This window comes from Coenobita brevimanus, chromosome 7 (genome assembly GCF_032717465.1).
Source record: "Coenobita brevimanus isolate Jiangsu-jjx chromosome 7, ASM3271746v2, whole genome shotgun sequence".
NCBI lineage: Eukaryota > Metazoa > Arthropoda > Malacostraca > Decapoda > Coenobitidae > Coenobita > Coenobita brevimanus.
Window position 1 is genome coordinate 7,708,648 of NC_136960.1, and position 19,109 is coordinate 7,727,756.

General features: G+C 42.3%; 1 protein-coding gene across 1 annotated transcript in view; it reads right to left on the bottom strand.

Annotated features, from left to right (window-relative positions):
- Positions 1-18,819, bottom strand: part of LOC145404801 (uncharacterized) — a 98,855-nt gene extending 80,036 nt beyond the window's left edge. The window contains exons 1-3 of the mRNA XM_080276304.1: positions 18,742-18,819; positions 14,244-14,411; positions 8,448-8,552 (exon numbers count right to left, since the gene is read on the bottom strand). Coding sequence (XP_080132430.1) covers positions 8,448-8,552; positions 14,244-14,411; positions 18,742-18,819 — 351 coding nt within the window. The remainder of the gene's footprint in view (positions 1-8,447; positions 8,553-14,243; positions 14,412-18,741) is intronic.
- Between the last annotated feature and the right edge of the window lie 290 nt (positions 18,820-19,109).

The following is a 19,109-nucleotide window of genomic DNA, read 5'->3' on the forward strand; positions in this document are numbered from 1 at the left end:
TGAGTTGAATATTGCCTTCACAGTAGTCTGTCTGATCATACCTATCAAAGATCTGTGTCCCCTTTTAGCCATTTACTGCTATTTAATGTCAGAATAAGATAGCTTAATACGACAGAAGTACATAATTTCCTTAACATTTCTCCATAGCCAGCACTATGCAAGGTGGTCCGTATATAGCCTCCGTTAGGAACTCACCTGAGGGTATCTTAATGTGTTGCGGGAACGACTCGATATACTGATGAGAGCGTGAGTATGGCGGGAGAAGCAGGGAATGAATAAACAGTGCAGATTAGACATTCAAAACACTGACTGAGCCGTTCCCATAACACACGAGAAATCGCCAGGCGGAGTGGAAGAAGAGCGCTATATAATATGGATCAACTCGTACTTTAATTACCGTACCTATCTCCTGTAACAGCTCTGCACTTGACATGGAGAGGTTGCATTTGTCTCTCAGGTGGAGGCAAACCAGCTATAACCCCTTGACCACTAAAGGTCTTTCTCAGGTTGAGTACAACAGTCTAATAAGCGATCACAGTGAAATGGTTAAAGAATGGGAAGGTAGTCAGTGGTGACGAGATACAAGTAAGAGCTGAATTACAAAACACAGTGAGGTGAATGCATTGATGTGATTATGGGAAAGATGCCAGGGAGTCAGGATGGGTGGAGACGTACTGTAATGTACGTAAACTCGGGGACAAATAGCCTAATATTTCACCCCTGTTACTTGTCACGTTCCTCTGGTGGATAGTATTCCTAAGCTGAGAGAGACCTGGTTTGTTTCCCTACCACAGACACTACAGTTCGCCTAATATTTAACCTCATGTTCTTGTCACCTTCCTCTGGCGACTAATATTTCCAAGAAAAGAGAGGCTTGGTATGTTTCTCTGTCAATAGATGATTCTCTCTAACAATGATGCGTCAGGGAATAAAGTGACGGATATACTCTACGTGAGAAGTAGACGCAGTGGACCAGGAGGCAATTTTTTTCCCTAATTATACTAAATTCCAAAGATAAATACGATTGAAATGAGCAGAAAACCAGTGTTGCTGAATGTTTTTGCTATGCACAGTAAATTAAAAAATAGAAATAAAGTCAAAGCAGATATCATCCATTTGGTGATTGAAAATCAGCTGGATGCAGAGTGCTACGGGTTGTCTGCATCAAATATTTACGGCAAAGTTGATAATGGAGAAAGTACAGTAAGTTGTACTTATTAGCTTATACTGTATATACTGTATTTATGGCGGGAGATGGATGCCTTCACGTGGTGTCACCGATTTAATCGGACTGCAGTCAAGCAAACATCCCTTATCTCACCTCCTATCCTGTAGTCCACCATTTTCAAGTTCAGATGAGCCTGGGGTCACGATAACAAGAACAAGAACGGCACTGCCTCAGTCTATGTGAAAGGGATATATACATACTGTACATACATATATACATACATATATATATATATATATATATATATATATATATATATATATATATATATATATATATATATATATATATATATATATATATATATATATATATAAAAAACTACAAGCAACCACAAGCAGTATCTTCCGGCATATCATCCACTTCATTAGCCATCATCATCATGTTCAACGTTACCTATCATGAACAAAAAAAAAAAATTAAAAAAAAAAACTAATTTACATGCAATGCTCGCTAACTTTTATTTCTTATCATAGTCTACGCTACAACAAAATTAGTTTCGATATTTACTCCTCAGCACGATCAATGAACACAAATAAACTGGCTTGGACGGCCGAGGGGTGAGCGAGGGTCAAGAGCCGACAGGACAATCAACTTGTCCCAGTATGGAAGAAAAAAAAAAAGGAGAAAAACAAGACCAACTTCTTTCTCACCACAGCCACAGCACCTCTTCCATAGCGATTTATTCTGCATCTTACACTTTAACATTCACTTTTATGTTACCTATCTCGTTTTACCGTCGACATGAGTTGCATGGGGATACTGAGGCACAAAGTGCAGAATAAATCGCTAAGGACGAGGTGGTACGAAATCTGCTACTACACTTGTCTACTGATACCCATAAAGCAACCATCACAAGCAACAAATCATTATAAACTCTCATGATCGAGACAACTCTTGCACCGGTACTCTGCTGCAGGTAACGCCAGATGATTTTACTCAACTGCGTGGGAGTACAAGAGTCCGAGCGTTAATACTGTCGTCATTAACCTTCTCATAGTACTGCCAACTCCAGCACTCTATTCCAGCTGACGCCAGACGATATTATTCAGCTGAGAATGAGTCATAGGAACCTGGGTGGTGTTACTGGCATCATTTACCCCCTTATGATCGAGACAACTCTACTATGTTATTCAAGCTAACTCCGGAAGCTTTTATTCAGCTGAGAGGGAGTCATGGAAGCTGAAAGTAACAACCGCACCCAGGGCATACCTACAGTAACTTCCGTGGTGCATTGAGCCAACGAATGGGACAGGTGCACACAGAAAACGAGTGCTGGGTTGGTGAAAGAGAGAATGGAAGGTGCCTGAGTTCATGTGGAAACTAACTTAGAAGTTTGTACATCTATGTGTTTATGTGCTATGTGTGATTTTCTGCTGGATTTGTGTTCTTTCTTATGCAGTATCGTGTTTCCTTGCAATGTTTGTCCTCAACTAGGATCATCTTCACCCCACGGATGCCTAATTGCATCTCTTTCCTTTTGTGTCCCCTTTCTGCTTGGCCTTCAGTGACAAAGTTCCCCGGGGTGTTGGAGTGTGCACTGTGAATGGTAAATATAGAATCTAAATAAGAAATACAAAGCCATGAGTACAAGGTCGTCCACAATCGTTTCCCGGCATTGTGCCCTACCGTCCAAATTTCTCACTCCTCTTCAAACAACACAGTATATTCTTCCTTCACATACTCTTTTGTTGCGTGTTTTATGTTGCTCTACATAAAAAAAGTTCACGTAACACCTTTCATTGCCACATGCAAGGAAGACGTATCGGCCAAATTTTGTTCATGGCTGTATCTGTCTTTGAATTTGTATTGATTGCCGTAACCCTTCAGCCCCATGACGTAGTTCTTTATTTTTGCTACGGTACATCCCCAGATGCTGTTGGCATCCCTACGTATTAAGTGGGGTTGGTGGAGGATTAGTGCCCCTCCCTGTAAAACAATTAACTCTAAGCTCTTGACCACCCCGTTTGGGATACATGGCGTCTGGCAATGGATGGACAACCCCAGCAAGTACTTTTTTATTTATTTTTACTACGGTACATCCAGATGATTTTATTCAACTTATGAACAGTGGCATAGCTGCGAGATGGGGGGGAGGTTTGGGAGGGGGGTCCGGGCTCCCTCACTCAGACCCGTGTCTCATTACTGGGATTGGATGGTACAAGCTGTGGGAGCAACCCTTTATTTGCAGTAGACTGAATCAGGTTGATGATAACGATAATGGTAATGATGGTGATGATGCACACACGCACATGTATATTTATGTATGTATGCATGTGTGTGTGTGTGTGTGTGTGTGTGTGTGTGTGTGTGTGTGTGTGTGTGTGTGTGTGTGTGTGTGTGTGTGTGTGTGTGTGTGTGTGTGAGAATGGTATGAAGAAAATTATTTTCACGATAGCTATGAATACTTTATGTTCCCCGTCGCAAATTTCCTACGTGCAGTAGTGTTGGATATTCCCTTTTCATAAAGGAGATTCTACGTTAGGTTAGGTTAGCTTACGATGAAGGTAGGTTAGGTATAGCTGAGACAATTACAGTAAGGTTAGATTAAGGTAGGTAAAGATACAGTGGGCTAGATTAAGGTAGGTTGAGTTAGTTATGGTAAGTTTAGGTTAAGTAAGATACAAATAGGTTAGATTAGGATTGGCTATGTTAGGCTGTCATAGTTTGGATGAGAAAAAGTACGTTCACCTTAACTTGGCGGAGATTTTGGTCCTTTGCAGCTGATTTCCCGTAGCTCGATAGCAGAACAAGGCAATACTAAGGCTCTACATCGTATTCATAGCACGTTTTCGTGACTAGCATCATACTGTAGCGTTAATCTCTTACTATAGCTCAGCCTTAAAGATGAAAAGATGACAATTTTATGACTAGTTCAAGTGGATAGAGTATTAGGTAGGGCATGTCATCGCATTCATCTTTTAGCCACAGGCACGTCTCGTGAGTGAAAATTGCTATGCTAATAACATGACTAAGAGATTACCATTTTTTAATCTTTTGTCCAATGAACAATAGGCATTCAAACTCACTCAATTTTCTGTTCTGGACATTTTAAAACAATCTATCTCCCTCTTCTTTCTGGATATTGCACAATAGAATTAATTATGTAATATGACACTATTATAAAAGCAGTAATGTGATGGTATTGTAAAGATATAAAGGAGAGTTGCGATACTGACGTGGATGTGACTGAAAGTGTTAAGTGGAATATTCTGAGATGATTTGGCCATGTGGAGAGGGCGGAGAATGAGGGACTGACTTGGAGTGTGTGTGAGTGAGGTGGAGGGGGAAAGGGAGAGTGGGGTTGTGAATTGGTAGAGGGCAGGGCGACGTGGAGGCGATTTGTTTGTGGCAACTCCTTTCGGGCTTAAGACTTCTAACTATTGCTAGATAGAATATTTGGACGCGTTGCCACAAGAATCAGGTAGCATGTTTTGCTGATCAACCCTTGCTAACACCACACGCTTACAGGATGACCCAAATAATTATAATGCTCATCTTCCACTCCGACGGACAATGTCCTATGTGTTGTGCGAACAGCTCAGGCGGTATTATCAATGTCTACCCTTCATTTTGCAATCATATCCTACTCCCACTGCCACACGCACTCCCACACTAGAAGACTGAGATGTCCCTGCAACACAACCGATTCTCTTTACTACTACTAGTAGAGTATATTTAGCTTAAGAGAACCCCCAGTAGTGAACAATTAAGGAAAGCTATCACATACTTCTAGTTCCAAAAGTATCCAATAATGAACGCAATCGCCAGAGGAGGGCAAGAATGAAACAGAAATGCAACACCGTAGTGAAGGGACTGAGGTGTAATATGCAAAATAAATCACCAGGGAAGAGGTGCTATGAAGCCTGTGTTTGAAATTGTCCGTCCATTGTATACTACTAGAAATGCTGACTGACTACGATATTTTCCTTACTGTTAGATCGCTGTACTGTACCAACAAAACAGCCCAAGATCTGTCCCATGGTAAAATATAAAACGAAACATGATGATCATCATCATCTAATCCTGTGTTGCCCCATGAAGAGCGTAGGGGCCCGGGGCTAGGCAAGTTGGTCCTGACATTTAAGATGAGAGTGACCAGCCTCACTCATCCCTGAGTGGCATTACGTGAGCAATAAACCCCAACCACCCCTTGGATAAAAACCTACACAGGCTCAATCCGATTGGAGCACCTAAAATACCCACTAAGCACCAGGCGCCATCTGGCTTGTCACTCAGTGCAGAGTCACCCATTGGAAGAGGAAACAGCGAAGGAAAGAAAGACAGAGGAGGGAGAGTAAAGTCACCCGCAGGCAGAAGGAAGAGGCAAGAATGAAGGAATGAAAGACAGAAGAGGAGGGATGGAAGGAATGAAAGGGCAGACACCCAAAGCAGCATGACATCGAGTGAGTGGATGGTGAGCGTCCCCACCTACCACCATAAAACAAACACCAGGATAAAGTCAAGCAGTATGTAAATTTAGGATTATATGAAGTCCCAGCGAACATCTCGCTTTTTAAATTTGGCGACCGATGTACTACTTGCTTAATCTCACTAATTTCTAACCGTATTGCCATGCTACCTCGAATACGGGAGTGATTTGTGTGGCAATGTTCTTGTCAGATCTTACGCAACGACCAGATAGGCTACTACTTCTAGATTTTGGACTTGGAACATGGCGATCAAACCCCAAGGTGACAATGTACAAGGGCGAATCAGGAGGAATTTGGATTAGAATTTACAGTCTTATACGGGAAACGACTGACTGGCACTGTTTGTATCCCTTTTCTTTACCAACGCTGACCAAACACTGGATATACACAGGCACGAACGCGCACGCACGCACGCGCATGCGCGCACACACACACACACACACACACACACACATACTCTCTCTCTCTCTCTCTCTGACCGTGCCAAACCGTTTATCATCGTTAAAACTTCGCTTTCGACAACCGGATTTTTTTTTTTTCTGCTTCTGTCTAGGGCGTCGCTTCACGTGAGGAACAGTCTGGGACAAAAGTCTGGATACTGTTCCACTGCGTCTACTTCATTCACACTCAAGGCAAGTCCATTTGTTTCCTCACTAAAGCATCACATCAAGGAGAATCGTGTATGAGTAGAGAAACATACTAAACTTCTCCCAGCTTAGGAATTTTGACCATCAGAGAGAAATGAGAAGCAGAAGTGGTGAAATATTAGGCGAACACTTTTACCTAGAAACATACAAAGCCTCTCTCAGCTTAGAAATACTAGCCAGTTGAAGGAAAAGAGAAACAGAAGCTAAATGTTAGACGAAGTTTTGTGGCTGTGGCCAGAGAAACATACCAAGCTTCTCTCATCTTACGAATATTAGCCAGCAGGTAACAGTGAGAAGCAGAGGAGGAGAGATATTTGGCAAAATTTTGTATCCATAGGCAGAGAAATACACAAGCTCACCTTAGGAATATTACCCAGCAGACGAGAGTGACAAGAAGAAATATTAGACAAGCTTTCGCATCTATGGACAGAAAATCATACCAAGCATCTCAGCTTAAGAACAGGGAAATGAGAAAAACAGAGAAAGAAACATAAGAATCCTCTTTCTCATATGGAATATTTGCCAGCAAAGGAAAGTGACATGTAGAGACTGTGAAATATTTGGCGAATTTTCATTCCCGACAGTACAACAGTTGGGGTGTTGAGGTGAAAAATGGTGTTTCTTTAGCCTTGGTGGTGTGGCTGGAGGCAGGGTTGTTTGTGGGACGCAGGGAAAGGAGCGGAAACCCCGAGGTGTTTGCAAACATGAGGCAAATGAAGAAGTGGCGACAAGTGAGAACGGGGAACCACAAGGACAAAAAACGACGGTATTCGTAGTACCCCCTCCTTAACGATTTATTTCACACAGTTCAACTTAATGTTCTCTTGCATGTTATTTATATAGTTTTAATATCGGCATTGTTTGTTGCACTAACAAACAAGGCAATACTAAGGTGCTTTGTGCAGAATAAATCGCCAAGGAATAAGTGTTGCGAGAACCCCAAAGCGACGGATATGAGGAGGAGCATCTCAAGGAAGCAAGGCAACGAATAGTGAGGGAAAGAAATGTTACTACCTGCACAGGCTACCAGACACAAACACTTATATAATTCTTTACTGTTACAAATATTTTCATTTGCCACTTAAATAATAACAACACCAGCGCTTAATATACTGTTAGATAAAGTACCTCCGTAAAAAACAAGTGTCGGACAAAATTATCCTGTTACTTATGGTAAATACCTGAACAAATATACAGGTAAATGTACTGTTCACCCAACCAGCCCATTACGGTGCACAATACACACTGGATGCTGTTACAACTGTGTCATACCAGCTGTTTACCTTGCTGGAGATGGACGCCTTCACGTTGTGGCACTGATATAACCATGCAGCTCCAACGCACTGTTACACAAATGTTCCTCAATCCCCTCCCTATCCCCTGAAACGAGGATGGTAATGTGTGGAAGAAAGTACGGCCTGCAGTCCATGTTCATATGAGCTTGAGGTTGCAACTACTACTACTACTACTACTACTACTACTATTACTATAATTTGGCCTCAGACTGCCATCTCTAGATCATGAATGCTGAGCTGTGATAATGGATTAACACTAGAAGGTGATGCTTATCAAGAAGGAATGCCATGAAAAAAATGTACAGGCCACAGCATTGTCTTATTCTGTCATGGCCTATTCTTCTACTGAGGTACATGAAATAAGCTGCAAAAAGACGAAAATTTCCAACGAATTAAAATGAATGAACGATAGAATATGATGCTAGTCACGAAGAAGTGCTATGGAAACGTTGTTGAGCCACAGCACTGTCTTATTCTGCCACTGAGGTACGTGAAATATGTTGCAAAAGGACAAAATTCTGGGCCAAGTTAGTGTAAAAGAACTATATGACCTCGTTCTGCACGATGTTTTCACGCTGTCTGGTAATGAAGGGTGTAATTAAAGGTATGGCAGTGTTTGAGACTCAGCAGACCGTAACACCTCTTTGTAAGCGATTTCTTCTGCGTATCACATCCATATGCATTTATATGGTAGTGTGTCGCGCCGTTATAATGAGTCTTGTTTCCATAGCAGAGCGTAACACCTCATTGTAAACTATCTATTTTAAATATCACGCCTTCGTATTGCCTTGCATGTATTTATATTCTTTCGAGGGATAGGGCCAAAGCTGAGGGGCGTTTGTACTGTATATCCAGGCAGCGTCATAATGGGTGGCACCACGTGAAGGTGTCCCTCCCCAGCATCACAGTTACGCCCCATAATGAGGTCTGATAGCGGTGTGAGTGACGTCTATGGAACACATCAACAATCATCATTATTCAGGGAGCTACAACGCTGGGCGGCACATATGTAACGTTCCTCTCCACTCCGCCGTGCTATTTCTCGTGTGTTGTGGGGACATCTAAGTCGTCATCAATGTCTAGCCTGCATTATATACTTATTTTCTACTCCCAATGCCACACACCAGCCCATACCAGCACACTGAGCCGTCCATGTACCATATAAGATACCACCATGTGAGTTTCTAAAATAGTGTTATCATACAGGATAAGTACATTACATTACGGTACCTCTGATCCGCACAAATCAGTACTGAAATGTCGATGATATTTCAACTCAGTGAGATTTTGATGCGAGGATTTGCGTCATCATAGGAAATGTAACAAAATGCATATTCTTTTTTTCTTTTTAGTTTCTGAGTGGGACGGAATTCTAAAAAAAAAAAAAAAAAAAAAAAAAAAAAGCAGGGAGGATGCCGTTCTCCCCTGTTCCACTCCACCACACTACTTCCCCCCCCCCCTTAATGCAGAGAAGGAGCAAAAGGTTAGAAGATTGCAAAATGATTCTATTAAAAGAGAGAGAGAGAGAGAGAGAGAGAGAGAGAGAGAGAGAGAGAGAGAGAGAGAAATTAATGATCCGTTCACTTCGAGACCCCTGCACACGTTGCGTTTGAAAGACTGGAGGTCATACACAGAGGGAAATACAGACTGAGGACGACAGTTCCAGAGCTGACCTGTTGCATAAATGAAGGACTGACATTATCGGTTAGCTCTTGCATTAAAGAGTTGGACAGGAAAGGGGTGAGAGTACGCTGCCACAAAAACCAAGTCTTATTTAACGTTTAGCATTCTTTTCTTTGAACTATACGCCAATAATGTAAAACAAAATAATACTCGTATATGCCTCCTATCAGTCATATCCTCGATAGCTGAACTGCCGAGAACCACAAAGACAACAAAGGGACAGAGAGATGAGAAGTAAAAATGTGTATTGATGGGAAACTACAATTATAAAAAAAAAGACGGATAAAAGTGAAACTGAAAGAATTATGAATGGCAAAAAAAAAAAAAAAAAAATACGAGAAGTAGAAAAAAGCATGGATACGTGGCCAGAAATATAACAAAGTGACGGATGAGAGAGTAGTAAAAAGAAATATGGGTAGGAGACCAAGAACATAACACTGGATCACAGAAGTAGAAAGAGATATGAGAGGAAACATGACTGGCTGGGGAACCAAAAACATAACAAAGTGACAGATTAGAGAAGCAGAAAGACGTATTAATGTGAAACCAGAAATATAACAAAAGCGATGGATGAGAGAAAGAGAAAGAAGAAAGTAAAAAGATATGTATATGCAGAACCAAAAACACAGCAAAGCGACGAATGCGAGAGAAGTAAAAAAAAAAATCCGGGAGTAGAAAGAAGCATGAGAAGCGGAAAGAAGCATGGATGGGGAACCAGAAAAAAAAAATGAGAAGTAAAAAGAAATAAGGACTGGGAATCAAAAATATAACAAAGCAACCGACATTAGAGAGGGTAGAAAGAAGTATGAGAAGAAGAAAAATGCAGGGATGAAGAACCAGACATTGACAGCAACAAATACGAAAGAAGCGGCCAGAAGTATGGAACATGAAACACAAAAAGTAAGAATATGAAACACAAGCAAGAAAACTTGAAACACAAGAAAACATTCCCTCACACCCACGTCCCAGTCCCTGAAACTGACAATAGCATCAACATACCATCCATGGGAGTGATGTGGCAAACACCCGATGCAATGCTGAACTATGCAGGAGTTGCAAGACTTTTGAAATATGTGCCTGAATTTGCAGATTCTGAAAGATGGATCTCTCTCTCTCTCTCTCTCTCTCTCTCTCTCTCTCTCTCTCTCTCTCTCTCTCTCTCTCTCCCTCTGGAGGCTTTTCAAACTGTAGGAGTTAGATACAACCTTCAGTTACCCCTTCATTACAAGAGATCTCCCCAAAGCTGATTAAAATCGTCTGGTATAAGGAAGAATAAACTATAACAATGCGAGTACGTGATCGAATTATATGGATCAATAATGATGTTAAATCGACAGCACTCAGAGAAGGTACACCTCCGCCAACGCCAATAACATTTATGATTTACTGCTGTAATTCCTCCTTCCTCCTAGACGAGTATTTTTACAGACCCACATAGTCAGCTAATCCTACGGTCTTAGTCTGCCCTGTTACACTGTCACAGAGAGTGTATACCTCCGCCAACGTCAGTAAAATTTATAATCAATTCCTGCATTCGGGTCTGGATCCACCTCAAATATCTAATCAGCTATTCCCTGACCCACAACCCACCTATTCACCAGATTTCATTGCAATCTGGTAACATTTTTTTTTTTTTTTTTTTTTTTTTTTTTTTTTTTAACAGACTAACAGACACGGATGAATAGATAACCTCCGTCCAACTTCGTTGCGGAAGTAATTATTAATGAAGCTAAGCAGAAATGTAAGATCATATACATAGATATACAAAAAACAAAATGCATAAAATACATTACCAGTCACCGGAAAATGCTAGGCAGGACACTTACCTAAGGAAAAAAATATATATTAGGACATTTCTTACTGACGGAAGTCGTGCTGGTATCACACACACACACACACACACACACACACACACACACACACACACACACACACACACAATAATAAGCGTAACGGTGGTGTGGTACACACGTGAGATGGGTGTGGTTACTGGGAACACATCTCACACATACTTTCCTTAGGCATTTTACATGTATCATAATGTTGTGCTTCTATACCCTGACCCACAAACATGTTATGGATGGAAACTATGTCTGTATTAAGATGACATAACTGGCATACAAAAGAATACTATGAAAAATCTACAAATAAATCGCTTAAAAAGAGTTGCAACGAGGCTTCCGATGCCGCCTAAAATATGTGTTTGGCCTGCAATCTGAATAGGGATTAATTTTACTTATTACACTTTCACATTCTAGTTTATGATATTTATATCGTTTCATGATCGACAGCGTTTGCACTAGTAACATACAACAGTCTAACATTCAGCATAAGTCGCAAAGAAAGAAGTGTTACGAGATCTATAAAGCCAATTATAATACGTGTTTCTGTCTCATGCTGCAAACGTGTTGATGCCATGTTTGCAATGATGCACAAGACACCAGACCGGCATGCTGCGGTTACCATCTTTCATGTTTTTATGCTCCACTCGGCATGGGTAAGAACAGACTAGCACATCCTCCCACTTCATCCTGACAGTATCCAAGTACACAAGGTCATGGAAGACGATGATTACTATAATATTCCCGTCGGCCCCTCTTGCCTACTCTAGCCCCAGCACTTCATACCCCACCCAATCCTTACCTACCCCTTCCTCTACCTTCCCCTCTCCTAGCTTATCCTACTCCTCCTCCTCTACTCTACTCTAGCTTAGCCCATTTTCCTCTTTTCCTAACCTTTCCCCTCCCCTCCCCTCTCATATCCTAGTGTATCCTACCCCCTCCCTTCCCCTCCCCTACCCTAGCATTGCCCTTCTCTCCCTTAGTCTCTTCCCTTTCCCTTTACTTACCCTTTCATCTTCCTTCTCCTCCTCTAGCTCTGTTCTTATCTTCTCCCGCTTTTGCCTACCCTTTCCCCTTACTTACTTTACTCCTCCCCTTCCCTTAGTTTATCTTTTCTCTTCCTCTGTCCTCCACAGCTCCACTAATTTTTCCCCTTCCCACCCCTCCCCTCCCTTACCCTATTTCTTCCCTTTCCCTCCTCCACCCTTCGTTTTTCTCACCTTCTCTAGCTTAACCCTTCCCTTCAAATCCACTACTTCTTCCCCTTCTCTCTTCTACCCCTTTCCTACCCTCTCCCTCTTCTTCTACTCCCGTCTCCTACCCCTTTCCTACCCTCTCTATCATCTTGCCTCCCTCACCCTCCCCTACCCCTCTCCTCTCCCCTCTTCTCCCCTCGCATCTCAATACCAGACTGAGAGACAAAAACAGAAAATAGTATTGAGTCACGATCTCATTCCAAATGCTGTGTGTCCGTTGCTGGATGTTTGTGATTACTGAGAGAGAGAGAGAGAGAGAGAGAGAGAGAGAGTGTGTGTGTGTGTGTGTGTGTGTGTGTGTGTGTGTGTGTGTGTGTGTGTGTGTGTGTGTGTGTGTGTGTGTGTGTGTGTGTGTGTGTGTGTGTGTGTGTGTGTGTGTGTGTGTGTCACGTACATATCATACATCACTCCCCCACCATCTACCTACAGCACCTACAATTTTCAACCCCACCAATATCGCCTCTCGGAAAAACACACACACACACACACACACACACACACACACACACACACACACACACACACACACAAAGCATAATACTGACAAGGAAACATGAAAAAAAAGGGGGGTAAGGGGAAAAAAAGGGGTGAAAATAGTGGAGTGGGAGAGATGATGATGATGATGGGAAGGAGGAGGAGGAGGAGGAGGAGGAGGAGGAGGAAAGGAGAAAACGAGGGAGAGAGGTGAAATAAGAGAGGCAAGAGAGGAAGGAAAGGAGACGGGAGGAGGAAAGGGGGAATGGAGAAGAGTCAGAGGAGAGGAAAGGGCGGAGAAGTTGAGGAGGGGGAGAGAAATGTCGGAGTGAACGAGAGGAGTGAGACATGGAAGGGGAAGACACAGAGGAGAGAGAGAGAGAGAGAGAGAGAGAGGAGGGATTCAGGAAAAGAGGGAGGACAATACAAGAAGGAACACACAATACTGGGGAAGGACAATGGAAGGAGTAATGAGAGAAAATGGAGCTGGGTGGAGAGAGGTGACGGAAGGAGGAAATACGGAGGGTTAAAACTGGGAATAGATTACAGTAAACAAAATAATATACCCTCAACACTTGCAGCATCACTTAAAATACACTATACAATAATTCTTTTTCGCTATTTTACATTTCATCTGTTGTCCTGACAAACTTCTTTTCCTTCAACTAACCAACCATTCAAAAAATGGAGAGTTACTGCACAGTAGAGTACAGGAGAGGAGTAAGGCGACATGGTGAGGAGGGGAAGTGTGGAGGGAGGGGTAGAGGATGAGTGCCCCAGCCTTGGCCTTTGACCTCAGCAGATAAGGTCACACGTGATACCACACCTGCAGCCTCCAACGCGCACCAACAAAGGTATGCTGTAGTCGTGGCCAGCTAGTACCTATAACATTTAACACCACCACCTGGATACACGCATGATCTAACACACAAACATCTTTCCATAAAAGCGTTACCAAAGAAAGTACTCAGAGAATATAACATAAGTAAACTAATCGGACGTGATTTTTTTTTTTTTTTTATGTGACCGACCCTGGGCATAGGCTTCACAGCCTGCTATCAAGGCCCAGTAGTCCTCCTACGTACCGCACACCTCTGCATGTCACCACTTCGGCGCTAACACCCACCGTCCATATTGAATACATGCTAGGGCTGTCTCATACAGGACTGGTGTATTGGTATTAGCGGGGGTATTTTTACGACATGTCGGCGGGTCTTCTGGTAGATCAGTAAAGCCTGATTTTTATGAAATTCAAATCCTTAAACTGTTCCCTGCCCCAGCGGGATTTGAACCTGGGTCCGGTAGGACCACAAGCCACCTCTCTACCGATTGAGCCACCGCCTCCTCTAAACAAACCAATCCAACACTACCCTTGTCTAACCTAACTTGATCTGAAGGGAAGCCTACACGTGGTGGTGCTGTGCACCCTAAGTGATGCAGCTGCCCAAACATCCCCATATTTCCCCACACCCCGCTTTGGGAAGGCTCCTGGTTCAACCCTGGCGAGGCGTTGTCTGCCACAAGGGTACGCCGGTTCCCTACACGGCACTGTACCTGGAAGACGGCTCCACAGATGTAGTTACTTACCTGTGATGACGGATTATTCGGTCAGACAGACAGTGGTTAAGCAAAAACAATCCTAGCCTAAGAAAATCTAAACAAACACAACAAAACGTAGCAAAAACGATCGTCCAGAAATGGGGCATAACGAAGCCCTGTACAAGATGGCAACAATAACAACAAAACAATACGTGGTTAGCATAGCATAGGTGACAACACAATGGCGTTCGTCACTGGTCTACACACACACTCAAGGTCACATCAGTATCTGGAACCTACAGGATACAAGCTAAAAGGGTTAGCAGCGAACATCATTTAAACGGACGAGAATTCTACAGTATAGCTAGTCTACCTTAGTTCTCCCGCGATGGGGGCAACCCTACTGTAGTGTTCTATTCTGGTACACCAGACGAATTTATTGAGCTCTGAGTGTCATACGAGAGAGAGAGAGAGAGAGAGAGAGAGAGAGAGAGAGAGAGAAATATGCAAAATTCCTGCAACAGTGGAGGCAAAAATTTAGAGGACAAAAACACAGCTAAGTAGTAGCAGTTGGTATTTGAACTCTATAGCCGTGAAAACATTCAGTCCTGTATTCCTGATCAGAGTCTCAGGAGGGTTTATTCACGCAAAACCACTAATAATAATAATAATAATAATAACAATAATAATCATCATCATTATCATCAACATAACGCACCGTAAGGGCATGAAATCTCTTATAAAACATAGCAGTTACGAAAAACACTGAAAAATATAAGATAAACCTGCACTGTAATGCAAAAATGCGTAAAATAAAAAGGAACACATGCATAAGAGGCACGAAAAAGGAACAAAAATATATAAAACAAAGTGATAAAAAGTGCAGGGTAAGTCAATAAAGGGAAGATCAAGTATGAAAACGCAAAAAAAAAAAAAAAGGGGGGGGAGGGGAGGGACATAAACATGGAACAAAAAACCCGAGGGCTGACCATCGGCGCACCCACCCAGCCCGCCAATGCCAAGGTCACAGCTCCCACCTCACTATTTATGGACTTGCTTAACTTCTGCCAACCTGTGACTTATTCTTGGGCTTGTTCTTCAGCGCTCAGGTGCCGATGTGGATGTGATTTGAAAGTGAAAAGAGACAGGTTGGCCATGTGGAGAGGGCAGAGAATGAAAGACTGATTAGAGGAGTGCAAGTGAGTGAAGTGAAGGGGGAAAGGAGGTGGGGACCCCAAGGATGAGGTGGAGGAATGCAATGGAGAGATATGAGAGAAGGGGTGTGAGCTGAAGGAATAAATGGCAAAGGACAGCGAAGTGGAGGCGACTTGTTTGTGGCCGCCCTTTACGGGATTAATGAGTCTGACAATAGATTTGTTTTTGTTTAGTTTTATTATCTCCAGAAGACTTTATGAATCTTAGATAGACTTTTCCAGCTACAGTTCATTAGGTGCTGGAGAGAGACCCCTTCTTGCGATGGCACCAATATGACAGGACTGTGGCGCTGCCGGGTTGTACAAAAGTCCCTCAGTCCCTCCCTATCCCCCAGGAGTACGGTGGGGTGCAACAGCTGCTATTGCTACTTAAACTCTTCCATCCAGCAACTTACTCCTTGGTCTATCTTTATCCCCAAACTTTATTCGCCTTAGAATAGAATTTTCCGGCAAATAGTTCATTCGCTTTAACTGTACTCCTTTCACCTAAACCTGAGCCAGATTTTCGTCCTTTTGTAGCTTGTTTTAAGTGGCTGAATGAGACAATACCACGGCTCTACATCCTTTCCATAGCACTTCGTGACTATAGCAACATATTCTAGTGTCAGTTTTTTTTTATAACTTAGTATTGAATAAGGAGACACGGGAATTCTAGGCCAAGTTAACGTGAAAGGAGAATACTACCCTACAGAGATGGCAATTCTACATCAAGTTGCAGTGAGGAGAAAAAAACGAAAGAAAACAAGAAAGAGAAAGAGCAGCAGCATACGACCAGAACTCTCTCGTAAAAACGTTTTGTGAATCCCACGCCAGCAGTTTATACCCAGCATCCCAAAGCTCCTCCACACCACCACTACCGCCACCTCATTCACGCCAAGGTCACTCCTACCAAACATTGTATCCGACGCTTTTTTTTTACGTTCTTTATCCTAGCCCGTTCCTGGCTACAATAAGCATTAGTCTACAGGATATCATTATCATCATCATCATTATCATTATCATTATTATTATTATTATTATTATTATTATTATTATTACGGTATTATTATTATTATTATTATTATTATTATTATACGTCGTCTTCATCCCTGCTCTACACTCGCTTGTCCCAACCTGGGCTCATATTTATCATTAACTGCGAACATTCACAAGGGGCCTTTGTGAATTCTCGTACCTAGAGCTGATACAGGGACCTGGACTGTACATTCGACGGTTGCCTAACACGTTAGGGGAAAACGGGACTTAGGGAAAAAAATTGACTATTTGCCTAATAAGCCTCGTGCAATTGATAGACAAAAAACTGAGTCTTTTTTTTTCATGTTGAGAGAATGCAGTATGAAAGACTGACTAGAGGAATGTAGGTTAGTAAAGAGAGAGACAGGGGGAGGGGGGGATTAAGAATGAGATGGAGGCATGGAGTGGAACAGCGTCATGGCGCTGGGAGTAGAGAGAGAGGGTACATGAGAAAGGGGTGTGTGAGTGGCGAGGAAGGCAAGCAGATGGTAGAGGACAGGGCTACATTGGAGTGATTTGCCTGTAACCCCTTAGGGCATTAAGAAGTCTGACTATAGATAGATAAGTAGGTAGACAGATATATTGATTTTTCTCATCACCGCCAAATAACTTTAATCATCACCTGGACTAATCATCAATGTGTGGTAATCCCAGCTCAGTATATTACAACTTCCTCTACATCATCCGGGGTTTTGACCTCATAGGAAAAGCCTGATTAACCATTTCCTTAAAGTCCACGTCAAGGTCTTGCTCACTGATGGTACTCGCAGAAATCTTAGCACCTTCACTATAACCATTTTACAGGCCATAAACTGCCATCTCTCTATCTTGAATGCTGAGTTGTAACAACAGATTAGGACTAGAATATGTTGCTAGTTACGAAAAAAAAAAAAATGCTATGGAAAGGAACCAGAATCTCAGCTGAGCTACGTGATATAAGCTCCATAACGACGAAAATCAGAGCCAAATTAAGAACCATTGTAAGCTTACTCACGGGGATACTGCCTTTAGGGAAACCAGGCTGGTTACTTTTGCTTGGTGTGCGTGTCAGCCTTCTTACATCGCGCACGTGGGTGTTTGGTAATGCATTATGCTGTATAAGACTGGCCATGAGAAGAGGATGGATAATTAGGAGTTGACGGGAATAATGTATGTCAGTTAGGTGAAGGAAGAGAAGAGGAGACCAAGGATGAGATGGAATGAAGAGATAAATGAGGGAGGAGGTACGATATGGAGGGATAAAGTGGAGAGATAAATGAGGGAAGAGGAATGAGATGGAGGGATAGAGTGGAGAGATAAATGTGGGAAGGGGGTATGACTTAGAGCAGTGGTTCTTAACCTTTTTTGAGTCACGGACCCCTTCGAGAACCTGGTGCAAGCTATGAACAACTTCCCTACAAAAATGCACGTAAGCACAAAAACACAGCATTTTGCATGCAATGAATATTTTTTATTGAACACTGCCTCACGCAGTGTATGGCATACACAAAGTGTAAAACAGTGTTTACAAAGAATTATGTTTCTCACTCTTTTTCATGCAAGAACCTAATGGCCACATGATCAAAAAATGAAATATATCCAACTTGTGCAAATTAAACAAAACAAAGCTTTAATTCTGCTCAAAAGTTCATGTCAATAAGAGGGCTAAAGTTGTTTGGCTTGAATAAGATGAAATTGTGGAGTGGTCTTTGACAAGGAAACATGTATGTCATCGCTGACATCCAGTTGATTTCGAATTTTCGTTTTGATAGAAACAAGCGCTGAAAACCCTGACTCACAAAGGTATGTGGTAGCAGACAGAATCAGAGCACCGATAGCTCGCTTTGCCAGATGAGGACAAGCTTGTGTCAACGAACACCAGAATTCTTCAAGACTCTTCGAGTTTTTTTTTTTTTTTTTTCAGCTAATGATGCCAAATAGCATCATACAATATCGCTAGATTGTTCTCAATTTTTCTGATCTTCACGGACCTCTTGAAGCCCATCCATGAACCCCTAAGGGGTCCATGGACCCCAGGTTAAGAACCCCTGACTTAGAGGGTGAACAGCCAAATGGCATAGGACAGAGCGACGTAGTGGTGATATGTATGTGACAATCCCTTAGGGCCTCCCACATACCCTGACTCTATAAATGCCGGATCTACCAACGACAACACTATCAATGTCGACTATCACCGTCGACTCTGCCAATGCCATACCTATCAACACCGAGTCTGCTACCTTAGTACCATATAGCAATTTGCTGGCTTGATGCTACTTCTTTATTATTCCTTCCTTCCTTCCTTCCTCACCCTTCTTGCGTGATTATAACAGGGAATCAATCTTAAATATATTCAACAATCCTACCCCTGGTTAGTAAGAGGTCATGGCTTGGAAATCCTAGGCTGTGGCAGGGTATCGTTCAATTATGTGAATTTTGTTTAAACTGATTTTGCAGAGACAGTTTGATGATCTGACTTTTGTTAAAACTGAGTTTGCTGATATGC